A 23,108-nucleotide genomic window follows, 5' to 3' on the forward strand; every position below is an offset into this window, starting at 1 on the left:
AATTGTTTGCTTGTAAATATTTGAGTTGATTCATTTTATAACTCTTTATTTCCTCATTTTGTTTATATTTTATAAAAATTTAAGGTTTCTTTTACAGATTGCATATAACTTTAGATTCATTGTTAATTTTTATTAATTTATGTTCATAATAAATTAGGAAATAAAGAATTGACAGGTATTCAAGTTTACGAGTACCCGAGAGTTTACTCACATATGTACAGAAATAAAATTTTGCAACTAAATTGAAATACTGAGAACAACTGAGAAGAAATAATGTACAAATGATTTCACATTACGCTGTCAAACGTAGACGCCATTGTTGTAAAAAATTAAAATGTACATTTTATTTTGCTCAGCGAGTAAAAAGAAATGAACACAATGAAGATGTTCTATTCACTTGGAAAACAAAGAGCCTGTTAATTCAATGAAAAATCCGGAAATCGGATTCTTAATGAAGTGCTTAAATGTTCTATTGTTTTTACAAGTGAAGCTTTTTCTTTATAGCTTTTCCAATGAATCAAATATAGAACAAGGAATTTACGTTATAATTAATGGCTTCGTAAATATTTAAATAAAGTTAAACAGAAACTGTGATCTAAACTCTAAAGTTCATTCAGGGGTTTAAATGATACACGAATATATTTATTGCGTTTCTTTTTACCAATTTTCTTATATATAGCGGATGCAGAAATGCGTAGAAGACTATGATACCAGTACAGTATAAAATATACAGTATAAAAATAACAGCCTACAAATATACTGTTCCAATTATATGCCTTAAAAAGTGTTCCCTGTGTTCCCTGTGTTCCCCGACGAGTACAATATGGGGGTCTTCAAGCGTAGAGTGAACAGGTACCTTCTAGGGAAGCGCGTTCCATCTAACACCACATCTCAGCTTAACATCAGGCGAGATTGTGGTCAAGCGCTTCCCTATTCCCAATTAAAAAAAAATACGTGTGGCACTCGGGGACTGCCGCGGTAAAGCTATTATTGCCACACCTCCGTGCCTGTCGGAGTGGGGAGCGTGAGGTTTTTCGTTACGCAATTTCTGGATTCGGTCCCCGCGCTCAAGGCCCGCGATAGAAGCTATGCAATTGCTTAAAAAAAAAGAAGTAAAACACAAGCTCTATTGATTTCTAGCGTGCGAGTATATTAGCTATACTGTGGCATTACCTATCTCATTGATATGCTAATGTAGGTATAATATTATGCAGGTCACACCTGACGTCCACTATCACAAATATTTTGCTCGAAATTTCCAAACCGCTTTATGTCTAAATTATGAAAACTTTATCGTTTGATTTGATACGTAACTTCACAATAATTTCATTATTTTACAGATTAGATAAAGGTATCAGCTTTTAATATATTATTATAAACAAAAAAGATTTTATTCATATTTATACTTTTTGTTTCAACGAACTAAACTCAGGAACTACTGGGGCCGTAGACAAAGTAACAATTACAAAACGATAACGAAGTTAGAAATCGCAAAAATGTATGGGATTGACATACGCCGCGTTAGATCACGTAGTCTATCTAATGAAAAATGTCAGATTTGAAAAATTCTTTCAGTGTTAGATAGCCTATTTATTGAGGGAGACTGTAGGCTATATATAATCAGGCATAGACTTAAAAGGAAGAATAGGAATGAGAGCAATGCATGTTTAACAGCGGGGCACAGCTAGTATATATTTTTAAGAAATAGGTAGTTAGGTATCCCTACGTATAACGTTATGAATAAATTTATTTCTAAAAACACAAACTGCAGCTTTCAATGGGAAACCCTTTTGCCTGGTTTATCAACTACAATTACTGTCTATTTTGTATTTATATAAACTAGGTCGTGCTACAGTATGTAGATAACTTACGCATGGTCTTAAAGAAAATGGAAACGTAAGTAATAACAATGCGTGTTGTGTGAATGATATAGTGATTACTAACGGCCTATAGCAGTTTATTTTATTTTACTTTACCGATGTAAAAACAATCCTGATGCTATTAAAAAAGTTCATAAACATACAAAGTGACAAAATCTTTTATTGAATATAATATACGACTAAATCACAACCTATTATAAAAAATCATCCGTAAGTCTGTTCGCAATAAACTCAAAAACTGATGCATCGATTTTCATTCCGATTTCACTAATGGATAGCGTGTTTCTTGAAATAAGTTTTAGTATAATAATTATAATTTGTTAAGTTTTGAGCACGCAGGTGAAGCTGCGGGCGAAAGCTAGTACACATTAAAATTGAAAGCAACGCGTAGTAAATCCAACAAATATTTAATAATTAAATAAAAAAATTAAATAAAATAAATAAATAATTTCATAAAAAATATATCAAAAATACTAATAAAATAAATATTATGATACATGACGAGGGAGCTTATTCATGGAGAAACGATAATTGCCTATCACATATAATCAACCAATCAATGTTATGTCAACAATTACTAGAGCATACAGTCTGCTCTAATATTAATGATTTGGTAGTTATTCCAGTTGCCTTCTTCATTTATTACTGTATATCTCCTTAGTATTTGTAAGAAATAATAACAAAAATGGTAACTTGTAACACGTCAATATTTTAGATCGATATTATTATTTATTTTTATTTATTTATTTATAATTCTTTATTGTGCAAAATATGTGAAAACAATAGTATGCAAAAGGAAGTAATAATACAAAAGCATAATTTGCCCAAAAGGCGGCCTTATTGCTAAACAGCAATCTCTACCAGGCAACTTGGCGGGAGAGGAAATGCAAAAACCAGCTGTTGGCAATATATTTCTTTATTAGATTTATATTATAATGCATTACTCACTGTTTCTTCCCTTCTATATAATATATTATCAGTATTTTTAATGAAATAAATGAGATAATAATTAATACAATATGCTCTACATGAAAGAAAAGGCTCTTCAAAAGTTTAGTGGTATACGACTAGATTGAATTTATTGAGCTTTTACTTACAATTAATTATTTTTGTACATTTTCTTTATAATAATTATGATATTTACTCATAATGTACATACATATATTATATTTTATCAATAAAAAGCTGTTATTCTTACTTTACAAACAATAAATAGTTGTTAATTGAACATTACGGAGTTAACATTATAACTATTCATTGACTTAAATATTAAGTACAGGAAACAGCCGGCTTTAAATCGTCTGTTTAATAAACAGTTAAAACGGATTTCTACCTCATAATATACATTATTCACTTGCATTCGGATATCGAATTCAAACCGCTAGGGTCAGAACGGACATATAAATTATCCCAACCTAACATAGGTAACCTTTACTCTAACATAAATTCTTGATAAATAATACCCCCTTTTAACTAATGTAAGTTTGAGGTATGAGATTTTTTTATTTGGAAAATGTATTAGTTTTTCGTTCTGAGGATATAATAAAGTTAAGGTAAACGCAGGTATTAACGACCCCTCTAAGGCAATTTCAAAATCAATCATATTTTTTAAGTATACTGGTTCTTCTAAAGATTTATAATTTCATTTTATATGCTAGTGTTATGTATAAAAAATGTATTTATTGAAGCAAATACATTCTAATAAAGGATTATCTTGTAAAAAATAATTTACAATGTGACTTAGTCGATTGTTGCTATTACCGACCCATAAAAACGGCTGTGAAGCTATTAACGATTTTTATGCAGCTATTCCCGATCGTATGTGAGAGGAAGCCTTTTTCCAGCAATGGAATGTATAGAAGCTAGTGATGATGATGATTACCGATCTTAATAAAATGAAATAAAAATGCAAATATATTCGTATTTTTTAATTGTAGTTATTTTTAATAAAACAAATGAGTACTTTTTAGTAATGAACTAAATAATTATAAACTTTTAAATTAATCAACATAATACTATTAATATATGTACATATATATTAAATTAAGGATTTCAAACTCTAGGATATTTCGTTATGCTATTAGATTGATTGCTTCGGCGAGTTGTGTTTTACTGAATACTTTTCGCCGCTTTCGTGGCTCCATATTTCTGGAAAAAATATACCTAATTATATGTTTTATGTTAATTTAACCTAAAAACCTAAAAATATAATTTTTTTTAATTTTTTAAATTTAACCTAAAAATATAATTTTTAATAGGCACCTATTATGTCATAAAAGTAATAAAAATATATTTGCACGCTCAATTACGAGCAGAATGTTTAAGGATCAATATAATCTGTATATACAAACATCTTTATTCTACATTCTGCAAATAAAGCAATTTGAATTTGAATTTGTAGATGAGAAACTAAACAATCTATATTCGATCGGTAATAGCTTCCTATAGTTGCTATTGCCGACCCACATGGGTCGGTATTAAAGTATGTAAGTATAACCCTAAATTGTATTACCGACCCATAAAAAAATGGTTATTTTAATTCATTTGATCATCAGACTATAAAATAGATTATAATTGATTAATGTCATACAAAATATGAACAAATGCATATTGTTTAAACAAAAAAAAAACAATGATTTACTTCTGTAACTATTCGATAGGGATCCTCGAAAATATCATAACTTTGTATAAATTGACAACGCTAAAAGACACAACACTAGACAAAAAAGTTTAGTCGCTAATAGATTTTTATGAAGACTCATAGCTTAGATTTAAACTGGTCCATAAAACCACTTGTGTTAGTGTGATATAATAACATAAAAGAAAATAAAACAAAAAGTTACGTTGCTGCCATTGCCGACTTACGGGTCGTTGATACCTGCCGCGGCTTAAACTGGTGAAGCTAACACCGTCCCATTTTAATTTTAAGTTTTATCGTTTCAAATTACTTTTTATTAATAAAATGTTGTAAGAAATGAAAAGTTGACACTTAAATGCATTGACATTTAGTAATATAAATTAAAGTATAGATGTCATTTGTTTGTAAATGTCTTAAAAAGATACTCACAGTACTTACCCGAAGGAACAACGGAACAGTACGACACGTCCTGCTTCCACGCTACCCCGCAGCAACTTACGCATTTTAACTCTTTTTTGCTCAGTTACTCACTCTAACGTTAAAGTATACGATGCTCAAGTAATACATTCGTGTATAACTTTGCCTACCTATAGCTAGAATAGTTCTGGAAACGTTTAAATTTCGAATTACTTTTATAGGTCGGTAATACCTTCAGATTTTCGATGGGTCGTTGATAGCTGCGTTTACCCTAAACGATGTAGCAAATATTTACGTATTAAGTAAATGGATTTTTTTATTTTTAAGGACTTTATTCCATTTACCAGATATTTAAGATAAATCTATAATATAAAAATGAATCCCAAAATGTGTTGGTAAGCGCATAACTTTAGAACAGCTGAACCGATTTCTTTAATGCTTTTTTTATTATATTCCTTGAAGTACAAGGATGGTTCTTATGTAGAGAAAACGTGAATATGTACTACGGGCGAAGCCGGGGCGGACCGCTAGTAATCTATATTTTTAGAATCACCCCAGACAGAGCCAGGATTAAGAGATAGTATCATATATTCAAAATGAATATTGAATAACACTTATTTTTAAGATAAAATTTAATAGTAATTAGTGTGAAAGTAATTACTATTTTTTTGTATGTATACTTGCAGTAAATGAAAGAATTTACATTAATTGATTTATTACTGCGTGACTGCAATTAACGGCAGGTGCAATTCTTATAAATTACTGAATTCATACTACTTTAACGATAAAATTAAAAATATAAAGCATATTTCGCTGGTTAATGAATATTTACTCATATTATAAAGCTAAATAGTTCGTTTGCTTGTTTGCTTAAACGCGCTTATCTCAGGAACCACTGGTCAGTTTTGAAAAATTATTTCATTGTTAGATAGTAATTTATCGAGGAAGGCTATTTATATCATTGCGCTGAGGCCAATTATAGGAACTTTTTATTTATAAATACAGATATAATAACATGCAATGCAGTTTTAAAACATACTTATAATATTGTAGATCATACGTATTATCTATGTTCAATCCATTACACTAACAAAATATTATCATCTCTTTGTAGGTTATCAATTATATTATTGACTTCTATCTTAATTTATATGACGATATTAAATCCATTCGGATATCCAATTTTAGCATTATTGAACCCGCAACCTATATTTAACATATAAAGAGGAACACTCATTACACTGTCGTTATAAAGGATTGAATGAAACATTGAATCCATAAATCAGGGAAAGGCACGATAAAGAATTTTACAAATAAATACGGTTCAGTGAGCTACCTATATCATGAAAGGTACCAAGCCTTTTATACTCAATGCGGGCCGTAGAACGTTTGCTTTCAATTTATTAGCATCTGTGCATTATTATATTGACTGGAATAAATGCATATTAGTTCATTTTAATGCTTCACATAATGTGGTTAAAGTACCACTAGACTACGTTTTATTACTGTTTACTTAAAGTTTTTTATATTGTAAGAAAAACATACACTTCGTTAACAAGGTTGCATCTTTTTTATGCGTCTTATCGACGCCTGAAGTACGTAATCCATACTAATATTATATGTAAATGCGAAAGTAACACTGTCTGTATGTCTGTTACTCGATCACGCCTAAACTACTAAACCAATTTTGATGAAATTTGGTATGGAGATATTTTGATACCCGAGAAAGGACATGGGCTACTTTTTACCCGGGGAAAATGTCGCGATCCCGGAAATCCCACGGGAACGGGAACTATGCGGGTTTTTGATTGCGTGGGCGAAGCCGGGGCGTACCGCTAGTAGCCAATAACTTTTAATTTTCTAATATTATTACAAAATTTATTTCAATATTGATAGTAGATATTCTAATTATTATAATATTCCAATTAGACAAACTTATAACGACTTGTGACATTTGTTAAAGAACGCCACGGGATTCACTAGTATTCATATAAAATCTCACGTGCTATCAAAACGTGAGCATTTCTAAAGGGTATCCTGATTTCAGATATATTCAATCCCTTTGTTATGTTCAATATTAGATGGATAAATCTATTTCTGAAGAGTATTGTTAAATGTTATCGTATATGAATATATTATTAATATTAAACTTTTGTAAGCTTCGATAACTTGTATCTATTTAATATACATTATTTTTTTGGAACTATCTGTATTCATATACTTACTAGCTGCCCCAACAAAGACAGTTGTTTTGCCCTAATGCCCTTTTTTATTTAACTCCATAAGAACCTTCCTTGTGTATTAAAAAATACTTTTAAGAATTAGGTAAGCTGAATTAAATCGAGCTTTTTCGAGATTTTCACTTACCAACACATTTGTGGTTCATATGTATACATTTTATATAATAAAAGAATTTACGAAATCGGTTCATCATTTCTCGAGTTTTGCGCTGACCAACACATAATTTTTCATATTGAAGCTTAATGTCAGAATGGTTTCAATTTATCAATATTACTTGAGCTTTATGCAAACAAACCTATATCCGAAACAAAACGAATGTAAAAATGCAAATTAAGCACAATGCAAAGTGTCCCTTTCATTTTTGTGTTAACGGTTTTTTAACTTGTGGCTTATATTTTATTCCTAAAGAAAATCGATCAGTGAAACAGATGTATCTGCCCCTTACCCCACTAAGGGGACACGGGACTTCACTTTATTTATTTCAGATAATAAAATGCTTAATGGTTTGCTATGAAACAATTATTATTAAGAAACAGAAATAAGAAATTGATATGCTTTTTATTAATTTTGTTCAAGTAATAACATCGTTACGTAATTCACTTAAATTTACTAATTCTTCATTTATCCATCCATTGTCTGGAGGACTGTAAATGCTTGGTAACTTATTTTTAAAACCTGAAAACAAAGTGCGTAATAAACTAAATAAAACGACAATTGACTTTTCTTCTTCTTCTTCTCTTAAATAATGGCTTCATCCAATAAAAAGGGACTTCGCCAATGTCCAGTATATACGACAATTGACATTATACATTATAGTAAAAGTCCAGTGAATGCTTTTTCCGGTAAATTGCAAGAAAATCATTATCCATTCGTCATAATATTTAAAAGTTTAATGCTTGTTGTAACAAACCAGATTAGGACGGCAATGAAACTTGACAAAAAGGCCGAAAAAATAGAAAACATTTTTAACACGCAACACCTGTTCCTAATTCTTATCATCGGACATTAGTAGATTTTTCAATAACGTTTAATATAATTGTTATAATAAAATTTCACAATTTCACAATAATTTATACTCATGTAAAAATATATACGGCCATATTGAATAGTCGGTAAATATAACAGGATGGGATTACACGGATACAAAGTTTTTTAACAATCTGTCGCCATCGGTTATTAAACTTGTCTTTTGGTCGTAACTCTTAATTCCTCTTCGTTTAACTTTAAATGATTTTAAAGAAGGAAAACAGAAAATCAATCATCAATTTAAACTCTCACGCAATAAATCAAAAATCTAGACAACATATTACAGATCATTTTAAAAATTTTTGAGGATATAGTTTGTTATGAACACGGAAAAATAAATTATTTAAACCCAACACTTACAGCAGTCATAGTAATTAAAGACAAATCCTTTCCACTTATAGTCTTGATACCAAAATCTTTCGTCATATACGTCACTATAATATAGTATGATTTCTTGTCCTTAGCCTTTAAATTAGTCCAATCGAAGTATAATAATGCCAACCGCACATCGTTCATCTGTATTAGATAATCAGGATTAATATTAGTTTAAAAAATATTTTTAAACGGGTTTTAAACGCAATCTATTCACTATATTCTTCATTACAGACTTACCGTAACAACACTCGCTGTAAAAACTGTACGAAACGTCCTACATAAACAAAGTCGCTTTCTCTGTCCCTATGTCCCTATATATGCTTAAATCTTTTAAACTACGCAACGGATTTGGATGCGTTTTTGTAATAGATAGAGTGGTTGAAGAGGAAGGTTTTAGTATGTTTATAATTTATTAGGTTTTAGTCAAGGCGGGCGAAGCCGCGGGCGGAAAGCTAGTTTAATAATAAAATGAATAAATCACATTTAAAATCCGTTAATAAGGCTAATTTCTAAATGTATGCTCGCGTAATATCAAACAAGAATATACAATTAATATTACTTAATTAATATCGATATTCATACAGTAAATTCGAAAACCGACCTTCGTTTTAATCTGTTCCCCAAACCAGTTGTAAGCGAAAATTTCCGCAAACATTGGCAGCATATGAGGCGCAAATCGCCAATTTACTTCCTGAAATAATAACAACGTATTAAATTGTTAAGGGTAGGCGAATTCGCCGTTAATTTTCAATAGAGTGTATTATTATTTTACATCCGCTTATTGCGTTGTAAAATAGGCAAGTAATGAAGGTAGTTCAACAAAGGCTTAGTACTTACCACTAGGTATATTATAGTTATTAATTATTATATCAAAACCATAATAATGTAGTATGTACCTATGTGAACAATACATAATATGGTACACTGATACAGGTAAAAAATTATATACTCTTTGTATTTATGATAATAATTAAAACTGTATACCTACTGTAAGACATCATTATAATATTATACTCTAGACGAAATATAATATTGTTGATCTTTATCAATAACTTTAATTACCACATTACTTACCTTGCTCATGAGCAACAAAATCAAACAAATACAGATAGCCGCATTGCATAAAGGTATAAATGCGGAAACTTTATACATTTCACATAATGTTATCAAGAACCTGTAAATGAATATCCTCTTACATATTTAGTATTTAAGTAAGTACATAAAGCGTTACTCAATCAGGCCAGAAAAAGCCTTATGTTATTTGAAAAGATATAAAATGTTTTTATATTCATCCTATGAAGCACGCTTTATGCTTGATAGGTTTTAGATATTTTCACCTCACCATATTATTATCAAGGATTAAAAAGTTAATTAGAATATAACGAAATGTTTTATTAATTATTGCTAATTAAAAATTGAGGATGCTAATAAATTAATATAACTCTCAAGACTTATTATTTAAAATATAATATTATGAAGTTATACATACTTGTTCAACTTCAAATGAGTCCTGTTAAAAGTCCGTAGCGCATTTTCCAATCGATCAGCATAGTCTTCATTACTCTCCTGATAACGTTTTTGCTCAATTTTTAACATATTAGCTAAGCTCTTTAAAGCAGAGCACATGAAATAGATCAAAACTACAAACCACATGTCCAGTATTATCGTACTGCTAATTTCAAATAAAAATATCGTATGTAAGAACCAAGCGATTTCGAAGTATGGCGTAGTCATTGGCATTAAAATCATTGTCGATCTTGAAAGTAGTGTTCGATTTCCAGATATGTAATTCCATAAAGTAGTCAACTCATATACGCAACAAGGCGTTATAACCATACAAAATAATGTTAAAACAATTTTATTCCCATATCTTAGTATACCATTTATATCTACACTACTATCGCTGCGTATTACATTTATAAGGGTAGTTTTTGTAGAAACGTAGAGACTGCGAAATATCAACCTATTCTTTATAAAAAGCCCCATTTTTACGGGAAATATTACGATCATTATAATAGTGTAACAGGCTTCGGCTAGCAATTCCGCATCGTTATTTATTTTCAAACATTGTAACGTGCCTAAAAAAACATAAATGAACAGAAACAACATGAGTAGTTGGCGAACGAAATATTTCTTCCAAGTCCAATTAGGATCTAATATTTGCTGTCCAAATATTTGTTGGTAAAATAAAGCCGAAGTAAATATGTCGTCCACAACATTGTTTTTCCCAACGGTTTTAATGTGTTTTTTGATAATGTTTTCGAATTTCATATTTACTGTATGTTTATTCTTATATTTACACAGGATACTTTTAATCAATTTCTCACTGAAACATTGTCTTATATCGTTTGATCGTATCATTGCGAGCAAAAGTTGTTTCATTCAGGCGTACATTATGTAATATTGTTGTTTATATAAACGCAGAGATATTAATATGACATTCATTTTGAAAATGAATTTATTAGTACGAATTGTTGTTTAAAGCTAATATTCCATTCGGTAATAGAGTTATATTTAGATAAAATTCCCTTGAATTCGAAGATTAAATCGCGAGCAAATCTCAATAAAGCTTTTTGTGGAACATAAATGTTCTTCTAATTAACGTAACGTAAAATATATGTTTATATGAGAATATATTATAATGATAAACATAATATAATGAATAAATTAACTTATCTTCACTGAGAGCTTTAAATAATTCCATTTTAAACCTTTATTTTTCATCAACAGTAATTCGTAGTAGAAGTTATCTGCTCCTGTTCTTGACTGTACTTATTAACCGAGCGTTATAATTATTGGATAAGACTAATTAAACTTTTCCCGCCTTGTCGCTGTTACAAAACGATGAAAGAGTCACCTATTACAATTATGTAATTAACGTTTTTGTGACAAAATTCATTCAAAAACTGCTCTTATTCTTAAGCCAATAAGAACGATGTTTTGTATATATTTCATAACTTTTTAATACGAAAGAAATTAAAATCTATTCCACTAATTGAACGCTACCGTTTAAGTTCTGCAATGATATTTTATGGCCAATAAAATACTCATTTGCAAAAGTGATTTATGAAAGGCGAGTGCTTTCAAAGTCATTTGGGAAATTGTTTTTCGTTAAAAGGCTACAGTTTTTAAATAACCTTTACGATCAACGTATATTAAATAGTATAATCTTTAGGTAGAAAATTATACTATTATCTACTATTTTGGGCGAAGTTAGTATTAAGTACGTATTATTTTTAAAACTAGTTATAGGACCGCTTTGGTATTATTATATAATAAATCTCGTCGATATTATTTTTTATTTCCTTTTTATAATTATTTACCTTCAGCTTCTTTTCAATTTATGATCTTACAGTAGTAAAAAGTAGCCTTCACCATTCTCTAGCCTCCCGACCTATTTCCAGATATAAAAATCACGAAATCAGCCTTGCATCGTAAAAAAAGACAAACAAACAAACACATTGTCACAATCATATTAGTATTATAGGTATAACTGAGATTTATTTAATATCACAGCTATGAGTTACTAGCAACTTTCTCGGAATGTTAAATATGTGATTGCTACATACATCTCGTTTACAAATTATTTTACATATTACAACCCGCAAAAACATATCCCCCTTAATAAATAAAATGGTTCCAAATCATTAAAGAGCCTTTTCCATTTGAGTCCTTAAATCTGTACAGTAATTATTATTTGAATATTGTTATTGGCTCGTATTTGTTTCTTACTTCGCTTTTATTTTACCTGCAGCATAATACGTATAATATACTTACATTTCGTTATTCTGTCTTTGTTCTTTATTTAAGTGAATAAAAGGGATAAGATTCTTACTGATTAAATAAAACACGTTTCAGAAGTATAATAAAAGTTTATATAAGTAAATCATAGCATTTCGTAGATATATAACTAGCACAGTGTTCGAAGTATATAATTTTATTGTGAGCATATTATAAAGGTACATCTAGCTTATTATTTTATTACCAAAATGAATTTATGATTTATATGTACGGCCGATATGTCAATTCTTCCCCTTATTGACGCATCGGCCGTACGCGATGACACGATGTTCCACATTTATCAGTTCAAGTTCATTAAAAATATTCATTACAATAAATATCTAATTTGTTTTCAAAGTCGCTTGTGCGTCTGCGAATTTTTCTAAGCTCCCAATGTGCAACAAAGCCTTATCTTACGATGTGTAAATTTCCCCAATTTTACACATTACATTAAAAGTAGAGAGATTGAAGAAAAGACTAAACCCTTACCATCGATCACAACTCTCCCACACTATTTCAAAACATTCTAATTTAAATTTATTATCTATTATTATTCTACGTTTGAAAGCGGATAGCAGCTTTCTCTATTTCGATCGAATTCATTCCACAAAAAGTAAAATTCAGATCACTCCTGAAAGGAGGTGGTCCCCATAAATTAGTAAAGATCTATGTATCCACGAGTAACCGTGAGCTAAATATAGAACTCTAAGGCATGTCACAAAATCTAGCGTACACTTATGAGAGATTCAAAGATTCATATTTCTGGTACTTAAATATTTTTATCCTATTAACTAATAATAGACTTTATTCAAACTATAATTATATTTAACTACGTAAAATGCTAAAAAGCGATAACCTTTACGCTAAAAAAGCTAAAACATTAATCTAATTCTATAATACCATCGGATAATATGTTCGTGCTCTACGCATACTTATAAAGTGATATTTAAATTGTAAATGTGTTTATAATAATTTATTAAATACTTTATTTATATTATTGTGTGCTAAATCTTATTTTGTATCATATTTATCAGAGACTTTAAGCTTTTCTTTAGAGGCACTTTATAGAGCTGATTCATCGAGTCATTATCAGTGCAGATATTATTGCTACGGATGCAAATCTTAATTTTAGAGACACATTTAAATAGCTTTATATAAATTTAAGCATCTGATAAATTTTATCACAAACATTGAATATCATGGACATATATTTTAATAAATTGATGTGTACGACATCATTTCATTATTGCGATTAGCAGTTTGTACTAAGTGTTTGTAATAAACTTCGAATTGTTGTATAAATTGTGTTTATTATACTAAGGTTTACGCGTCCGGGGGGCGTATTTCGACAGTGACCGATGTCGGCCCCGGAGCATTCGGCGAACGAAGCGTGGCAGATCTCAAAGAGGTACCAGAGTGACCACTGCTGGCCTTCGATCCCCGCCGAGAACCTATTTTAGAAAACCATCATGTTAATACACATTACATAACATTCGTACCAGTTCATGCCAAAACTTCAAAATGTTCAAAAAGAAAACCTTATCATGCAGTGTTATCCTTGCAGTTTTTACTTTCCTACTATTTACATGTTTTCTAGTAATTTTATTCTCTATTTTTAGATCATAAGATTAGTCTATAAAGCAAGCAATTTCAGTTGGCAGTCATAGTTGTATCCTAGAAAAATTATTATTGAAGCTATATGTTACCAGACAAATTTAATTTAAAGAGAAAAGTCATTTTACAATAGTGGATAAATATGTGATTTTTCTACTTGTCTAAGTTTTATCATACATTTCATATTATCAATCAAAATTTCAGAACGAGCACTAAGTAAATCAATACTTTATTATTTGAAAAAGTTGCTACCTACCTACATATTTGTGTTAACATGCCAGTCGATAGGTAGTATAACTAAAATTTCTGTAATACTTCGAAATTATCTTTAACAAAGTATGGATTCGGCCTCAACTGAATTTTGATTCTGCGTTAATTCAATCAGTGAAAATAATACTTATCTTAGAGAAGCTTCAAATTTGTATGTGTATGCACTCTTGCACATCTACCTCTCCATGCCTGTCTATGTGTCTAGCAAAATTGTCTCTATTAAGAAGCCAAAAGTTTTAATATATTTCAAAGTAACCTGAGTGTTTTCGGTGTAGCTGATGGCTTTGGTGAGGGCGTGCTGTTGGTAGATGAAATAATGTATGAATTTCATAATGACACCAATGATCGCCAATAGTGTTGGAGAAAGAAAGAGAAAGGTGCGGTTAGACAAAGAAGGAATACATGTACTGAGCAAAGCGAACAAGGTAATTATTAGAAATGAAAGGCAGCGGAAGAGAATTGAGTATGTATATCGTCATTTTAAATAATTTTAATTTACAATTACATTCTCTACCACATTTTGCTTTAACTGTTAATATATTATGGCAATTAAAACTAAACAATTGTAACTTTAAAACTGACACTGTTCTAGAAAAATCACAAGAACCATTTTTTAACACTCGTCATCTATTTTTATATGAAGCTATTTACTTTTTCTCTTTTTAAGTAAATCTCTATATTACTAAGCACTCTACAACTATTCCAATTTATTTTTAACTATTCATTATATAATATCTAGACTTTGTTCATAATTTTTGTATCTTCTAATAACACAACAGCAATATCTAGTAAGGGCACGTAAGGGGCTAACATTTAAGGCGTTGAAGCATACAGCAAGATGAAAATAGGGAAACATCGAGAACAGAAGGAATAATTAGTATAGAATCATAATTACTTAATTGTTACCTGGACTTGGTGAGTGTGGTCTGAGTTCTTGTTGACTCGCTTGTCGTGAAGGGGGTCGAACGCTTACTCGAGATCCACGACGATCCTAAATATTTATCAAATTTTTTTATTGTAAATTATTTAGAAATTTATATCGTGTGGTAAATTAATTAGAATTCAGATACGGTGATAGAATTTGCTGATTACAAAATTCATCAATGTTATCAAAATTTTTCCGCTTTCCGTTGCCATACGTTTTAAGAAATATCAAAAAAATAAATAAAAAAAAATGTTCCCTAAAATACCATCATACTAAAGTGTTGTATTGTTTATAAAACCGTAAAAGTTTTATTAAAAGATAATGTGTGCTGTGATTTTTAAATATTTTTTTTTTATATAGCGCCATCTAGTATTGTGCGTCAAATTGTACACAACAATTACTTGTTCACTACCCGCCACAGTGGCGATCGATAGCATCTAAAACACGCACAAACTATATAGCTGTTCTAGACGCAATTTGTTAAATACATGATAAACAAGCTAAATGGCCACTTTTTATTTAATTGAATCGAAAAGAAAGTGTAAAAACTACTCTACAAAAGTGATTATAATTTAGTCCTTTGCTTAAGCCGCAAAACCACAATTATTTGATGATATTTCCGGACACTTTACTATGTTATGTATGTTATCTATTTATTCAAAAATAATAATTTTAATTTACTGAAAGTCACATGAAGTTTACCTGCGAATGCAAAAGTTTGGAATCTCGGAGTAGAGACACATTCATCAATCGAGGATTGGGCGTGTTGAAGATGGTTCTATTTTCCCTCCATCGTGCTCTGAAAGATTTTATCAAATTTTTTATTATTTTAAATAATATTATATATTAAGACCATGTGTTGTATAAATCGTTTAAGTTAAGCAGAATTCACTACAAATTGGATCAATCTTTTTATTTTTTATTTGTTGTAATATGTATGGATCAAACTAATGCATTTAACTTGTCTGAAATTACAAGTGAAATGCATTAGTTTGATCCATCCCCATAAATTATATTTAATCATTATTCATTGCGTAATAATTTGCATAAAAACAAAAAAAACCTTATAACTATAATTTATTTGTTAATAATTTGTTATCAGTGTCGGGCAAATATTAGCAGTATTGACAATGATGTTTTTCTAAGGAGATTTAATTAATATTCTTGGTTATAACTAACCTGCTAAACAAACGCAAAACAACACAGATGATGACGAACATCAGAGCCATGCCAACCAACACGCCTATCATTGCCGGGTCCAAGGTTTTGGTCGAGATTTCTACTTCTTTTTCGGCTGAAATCATTATAAAAGTTGGTATTAATTTTGTGTAAGTATTACAATTTAATGTATTACCTATTCCTCTATCACTAATATCACTAATCGATGTTAATAAATCGTCCATTTTTATAACACTCACTATCCCTGTAAGTATGACATTTAAAAAATTCAGGATTCACAATTTCTGAGATATTTCCTGAAACAGGAACGGCTTGCTGGCAACGTCATTAGATATTTGATGATAAACACATTATTAATTATGCATTATAAGCCATTTTATCTTACAGATTACAAATATTGCCCAGAAGCTGCACCACTCTCACTTTAATATCTTATTAGTTATTACTTGCTTACCGCCCGCGGCTTCGCCCGCTTTGTCTAAAACCTAATAAGTAAATTATATACTAAAACCTTCCTCTTGAATCACTATCTATTAAAAAAACCGCATCAAAATCAAGATTTAAGCATACAAATGGACATAGGGACAGAGAAAGCGACTTTGTTCTATACTATGTAGTTATTAACGATAAATTATAATTACTTACGATTGCAAACAATTCCCCCGTCCACGGACACCTCTGCGACCAACTCATACTTGCAGACGCACCGCTCGTTCCGACATTCTGTTTTGAAAACAACATCTTCGCATTGTTCATTAAATGAACAGGTCTCGTTGATTCCCGCAGCTGAAATTATTAAGAAAATTGTATTTAGATACTTATACTTTTAAAATAGAGGTCTTACTATTGTAATTGATGAGAGAGTAAGTCTGTCTGGGTATTAGGCATTTAGGTAAGCCTTAACCAATAAATTGATGTAGATTTTATAGTGTTTTTGATTTTAGTACTATATTCATTAAATGTGATATTTAATGATAAAATATTTGTATAAATCGCGTTAAGAATTCAAGAAAAATGTCTTTTTTGTCGAAATTGATTTTGATGTAATTTCAATCAAAGACACAGACAAGAAATGTCGATTTATCACGCGATAACTATAAAAATGTGAAGCAAGTCGCGGGCGTAAATCGCTTTTGTAAGCTTCAAAATTATACCTATATAAGAACTTAATTCAAAAAGTTTTGTGTCGATTAATCCAATTTTTTCACGATACATGCAACCTTTTTCATCCTTTAAAAGTTTTTATATTTTCTTCATTACTCATGCATGAAACAACAATATGCCACAGTGAAGCGTAGCAAAGTATAGTTAGCTATTTATAACATAAAAAACGAAGTTTAAAATATGTATTTCGATCAGAAATTATAGCTGATTCTACTGAAAATTTATCTTGAAAGAACAGAGTTATGATTTCGTAATTTATATTTTATATATTAAAATGTATAAAAACTTCTCTATTTACTTTTACGACTTAACTTGTGCACAATCTACGCATTTCATTCAACTTTCTTATAATTTGTCAAGCCTCTTATGAAGTGAAAAATTAGGGAAACAGCGCAGAAAATTGGATATTTTCAGAGAAATAAGGCTATCAAAATGTTCGCGAGAAGAGGCTTACGAGTTAAAGTATTCCATTAAGGTAAAAACGACCCTATAGATAATAACTTTAGTGTCTTAAATGCATGACGTAGTGACTAAAAAAAAAAATATTCAATACGTCATGCATATTATGGAGTTCAAGCGAACGTGAGCCAATTTTAGTTTTTCCTCTATTTGTTTATTTTAATAGCTAAATTAATAGCATAATTACGTGTACAACACTATAATGCATTTCCAGTATACAGCCCTGTGCATGTAATTAATTGTCCAAACGCTGGTGGTGACGACACGCGATTTCAAACTTTGGGGCTCATCGATCCAATGCAGTCACGTCCCTTGGGCCGTGAAAATTAATATTATATACTAACGCAAACAAAGGAAATTGCTTTATTGCATACTATGCTTTCTATTTTTAATTATGCAGGCGTGCCGAGTCATCTTTAGCCTTTAAATAGTGTGTTTGAGCTATTTAAAGACTATGTAATGTCATGTAATGTCATGTATGTTATGTATTAAGGCTAACTTACTTATCAATTCCACAATCAATCAAATCAAATAATTTATCCCAGATACTTTTCATTAATTATAACCTTTCATAAACAATGTAAATTTATTTGTGAGTTATTCGGGATTGTCTATGTGAGACATGTGAAGACGAAGGTTGAATTTTAAAATATCTGACTCCATACGATCCCTCGTACAAGAGTTTCGATCATATAAACATCAATCTAAATTCAAAATAACTTCTAAGTAATCAAAATATCATAATTAAATTTTGGAGTTATGAGAATAACGTGAAAATTAAAGGCTTCTTACGTATATTACTGAAATATCCAGAAAAACTTTACTCGTGATAATAACAAGATACTTTGCAATTTGTATGTAAAATTGCGGATACGTCAAGAGAAAGAAGGAGTTATATGAAATTTAAAGTTAGAACTGACGTGAATTATAATGGTATCACGTCTTCAGAGCGAAAACTTTAACGTAGAATTTAGTTAAAGACTGTTTTTGCCATTTTCATAATACAGAATGTATTTTATTGTACACAAATTTTATAAAATTATTGTTAACTTCGTTATCTTTATTACCATGTGACGTATTAACTTAAAGGAAAGTTGAAAGCATTGCAAGCTTCAGCGATATCCAACCATTAGCATAAAAATTATAGAGGTCAATAAAATGTAAGTTGCTCAATAACTATTAATTTTTCATAACTTCTATTTACTGTATAACGTAGATATTCTTTTCTTTTATGTTTTTCATTAGTACCACGAAAGAATATAATCCTGCTTTCATTAGCCAGAACATAATCTAATAGATTTACGGTCTACAAAACTTGTATAGAAAAAGCTGATACAATCAAAAGAAATGTTTTCAACTTATACGTGCATTGCGTCGAAAATGATCTATTAGCATTTACGCTATCAGTAGAAGCACTCTATTCACGATTGAATAGCAACAACCACATAAATTACTCATAGATTTATATTCGTATTGCTTTTCACAATGTACTAAATACGTTTTGGTTCTTCTGGAATATCATGAGATTATTATACACAATACAGCCTGGATTGGGGGTTTTTTTTGTGACTTCCTACTAGAAAATATTGAGCAAATATAAATCTTCAGAATCTACGTGGCTGTTTAAAATGCTTCATCGCTGCATAGTATTAAATTGTCTGTCCGTTCCGTATGCTTAAATCTTAAAAATTAGTCAAATAATTTTGAAGCGTTGTTTTTATAAGATGGAGTGATTCAAGAGGAAGGTTTTAGTAAGTATATAATTTGTTAAGGCTTACACAACGCGAGTGAAGTCGCGGGTGGAAAGCTAAAATACAACCTAATATTCTATAGACGTGCAGGGTTACATTATTTTTACGTATGACAATTCTATCATTTTACCTTTTTTGAAATAAAAATGGTCCCACTAGAGTACCTCTATTATTTAGAAACATATTTGGCTTCGCCTTTTCCAACTTGAATTGAATTATTTATTTGGGGTTCGACTTCAACTGTATATGCAATTGCTCACCTGAGGTTTCCTTGTTTTTTTTACGTTTTCCTCTATAAATATTGTATGTACTAAATGCGACTGGCAGTATAAGAATGCAAGGGAAAGGAAAATGTAAGTTGATAGCTGAATTTATTTTTGTCCAATTTCAAACAAAAATAAACAGAAAGTAAGAATTCTTTTCGTTTGAAATTGGACAAAAATAAACGTAAACGATCATTTCATAAATTATCCCTGCTACATTAAAAATACTAAATCTGTCGAAAACAAGAACTATTTTAAATATAATATTATGCATTGTTTTCGTAGACTGCATTGCAGTGTTTACGATAGTCGGAACTAATTGTGCAATATCTTATTTAAATTGTTTCTTGATATTGAATTAATGAACACATAAACTAAGATACTTACAACAAATTACTTACTAAATCACAAAACATATATCAATAATATTACAAAAGGATGAAATTAGATATTTATCTAGGTTTAAACCAGTTTGTACTAGGTTGAATATACCGGCTGTTTGAATGAAATTGAATTAAAAATCGTGTACCAATTGGAAAAAGTTCAACAATATACTTATAGCATTATAACAAACTAGCGGTCCGCCCCGGCTTCGCCCGTGGTACATATTTCGCAATAAAAGGTAGCCTATGTTCTTCCTCAGGATCTAAAGATTGTCTGTGCCAAATTTCATCAAAATCGGTCCAGTAGTTTATGAGCCTATTCATTACAATCAAACAAACACACAAAGTTTTCCTCTTTATAATATTAGTGTAGATAAAGTTTGAACTGTAAACTATCCTAATGGATTTGAGACAGAAAGTTCCTGGTGTGGCTCCATTTATCCAATTTGGACCCGAAATCTGATATATTTGACAACCCTCTACACAACTCAAACAATGTTCGGATACATTGATCAAAAGCCCGAACAAAAACATTTAGTCCAACATTGATTATTTTTGATTCTTAGTTTGTGTACTTTGTCAGATAGTTCTGTATAAAGATGAATCTTTGTTATCGCTAATACCGTAATTATCACGATCAACGAACATACAAATATTGTATAGGTAATAGTCCTATACTGTATAACCTATTGAGCCTCGAGCGGCCCGATCTGACCTCGACACAATAGATTTTCTACTGTGTCTGTGATTCCGGGGGCTGAGTTAATAATAATTTAAGTCATAGAAAGATGAAATTATAAGTTTATAAGTTTGTTATCTTCTCCGTTACTATAAAACAAATTTGAAAACGTTTTTAATATTCGTGCTGTTCCAGTTTTTCAACATTTTGGGACGTGAAGGGCAGTTTATCTTACGTTTATTATTATTTTTCCATTAAAGAGCTGGAAGCCAACAGTTTTAATTAGAGTGAAACTGAAAACCTGCGGCGTTTTACCCCCTTCGCAGGTCAGTGAACTAATGTAACAACTAACAAGCTATGTTAGTCTCTAAGGAGATGTCGGAAAAAGATATACTGAGCTAAAACATGACCAAGATATAGGTACATCATTAATTAAAGTCATGTATTTAATATGATATTTTTCTATGATGACTTGGTGAAATCAGATACTAATTTCCTTGCACAGCCTTTTTTTCAATGTAATTTATCTAATCTAATATTCATCATTTATGTTCATATTGAATTTCATGTATTGTCCTTTATCTAGCCCAAAAGACTATTGCCTGCCCCAATCTTCCAGAAAAAAAAACTTTTATGAATAGTTTTCTAAACGTACATTTGTTATTCAAAGTTGTTACAAAGTAAACATGATTATGGCTTAACAAATTTCAATTTGTAAGTAAAACGTACGTCGTGTACGTCTTACAGGTACGTACGTTCGTACAGATATAGCTATATAGATATAGCAACAACTAAAAATAGATTAAAGAAAACATCAACCATCCTCCTCCATATTAGGATCAGAAACATACTTTGACACAGGGTAGCGTAAATAAATAATGGCTTGCCCAAATAATTGTAACGCCATTATCCAAAAAGAATCTAAAAATAGGAACACATGGAAGTTATTTCCTCAAGGAAGAAATAACAATGAAGCAGAAAAAAGAAACAAACAAAGCAGATAGATAGATATCTATCTATCTATCTATCTAACTATCTAGATAACATTTAGGCGTAGAATGGAACTCCATCCCTTCACAGTCGATATACCGCACACACGCACTTAGTGTTATGCGAATGCATTTTTTATTCGAACTGCGAAGGTGTGGAATTCTCTTCCATCGTCGGTATTCCCGGACAATTATAATCTGCAGCTCTTCAAGTCTAGAGTGAATAGGCTTCTTCTAGGCAGACGTGCTCCTTTATATATCTCATCACCGCTTTAAATCAGGCGGGATAGTGGTCAAACGCCTGCCTATCATGTATAAAAAAAAGATAGAAGAATCAAAGGAAAAAGAAAGGATGATTTTAGGACGATGGGACAAGAAAGAACGAATAAGAAGACTTAATTCGCTAACGTATTACACAATTATCCACATGGGTAATAATTACTGGAACATCGGAGGGAACATAATATGAAAAGTTCATAAATAAGAAGAAAGAAAGAAAGCAGAAAGAAGATGCAAGAAAAATAACGTTAAATTTACTTACGTTTGCCACACTTATCAACATGGTTAGTAACTGGCACATCAGGATGACACCGGCAGATCTTATGCACCTCGTCGCACACGGAGTCCGGGTACCCACACTCCATCACCGTGGAACATGTGTCCCCGTACATCATCTTACCCCGCTTCGAAGGATCTGAAATGTTTTAGAAATTATATTAAACACTGTCTGACGTTTATGCGGCGTGTAACTAGCGCCAGTTAAAAATGTTTCTGTAAACAAAATTTGGAATATTTTCACCCGTACAAACAGTTTAGGAGTACAAGTATAAATCACGTTTAAAGTTTTGTTTAAATCTGTTACTGTTTTAAAATATTTAATTCATTATAATTACTATAATGGGAATGGTTTCATGTAGGAACTAGAAAAGAAGAAGTACAAAATCACAAAACAAACAAGTATGTGGAAGCATAAACATGTTGAAGTAGACAAAGTGAAGATTTTATAAGAAATTGCTACCACATTAAAATCACAATGGAGTCGTTTAAAATAATTTTATTTTAATGCATGTGAACA

At 30.5% G+C, this 23,108-nt stretch overlaps 2 protein-coding genes across 5 annotated transcripts in view; both read right to left on the bottom strand.

The window, feature by feature from the left end:
- Nucleotides 1-7,797: 7,797 nt before the first annotated feature.
- Nucleotides 7,798-10,848, bottom strand: LOC123693218. The gene is made up of 5 exons (XM_045638218.1): nucleotides 10,067-10,848; nucleotides 9,652-9,751; nucleotides 9,179-9,268; nucleotides 8,563-8,718; nucleotides 7,798-7,851 (listed from the first exon to the last, which is right to left on the bottom strand). The coding sequence occupies exons 1-5, from the start codon at nucleotides 10,846-10,848 to the stop codon at nucleotides 7,798-7,800; spliced, it is 1,182 nt and encodes a 393-aa protein (XP_045494174.1).
- A 1,581-nt stretch (nucleotides 10,849-12,429) lies between these two features.
- The window catches only part of LOC123693282, a 31,493-nt gene continuing 20,814 nt past the window's right edge, over nucleotides 12,430-23,108 (bottom strand). Inside the window, exons 3-9 of one of the 4 annotated variants that reach the window (XM_045638293.1) lie at nucleotides 22,575-22,727; nucleotides 16,991-17,131; nucleotides 16,346-16,460; nucleotides 15,869-15,965; nucleotides 15,148-15,232; nucleotides 14,498-14,539; nucleotides 12,430-13,808 (exon numbers count right to left, since the gene is read on the bottom strand). In XM_045638293.1, coding sequence (XP_045494249.1) covers nucleotides 13,681-13,808; nucleotides 14,498-14,539; nucleotides 15,148-15,232; nucleotides 15,869-15,965; nucleotides 16,346-16,460; nucleotides 16,991-17,131; nucleotides 22,575-22,727 — 761 coding nt within the window. In that variant the 3' untranslated portion in view covers nucleotides 12,430-13,680. Of the gene's footprint in view, nucleotides 13,809-14,497; nucleotides 14,540-15,136; nucleotides 15,233-15,868; nucleotides 15,966-16,345; nucleotides 16,461-16,990; nucleotides 17,132-22,574; nucleotides 22,728-23,108 lie in introns of those variants that run through there. The other 3 variants (XM_045638294.1, XM_045638296.1, XM_045638297.1) reach the window with 3 other exon arrangements.

Source organism: Colias croceus, chromosome 7, assembly GCF_905220415.1.
Source record: "Colias croceus chromosome 7, ilColCroc2.1".
NCBI lineage: Eukaryota > Metazoa > Arthropoda > Insecta > Lepidoptera > Pieridae > Colias > Colias croceus.

Excerpts from the sequence above, each read along its gene's own strand:
- LOC123693218 (XM_045638218.1), bottom strand. The coding sequence starts at position 10,848 with ATGAAATTCGAAAACATTATCAAAAAACACATTAAAACCGTTGGGAAA. Across the intron at positions 9,752-10,066 it reads ACTCATTTGAAGTTGAACAA|GTTCTTGATAACATTATGTG; the intron begins GTATGTATAACT and ends ATTCATTTACAG. Across the intron at positions 8,719-9,178 it reads GGGAACAGATTAAAACGAAG|ATGAACGATGTGCGGTTGGC; the intron begins GTCGGTTTTCGA and ends TATCTAATACAG.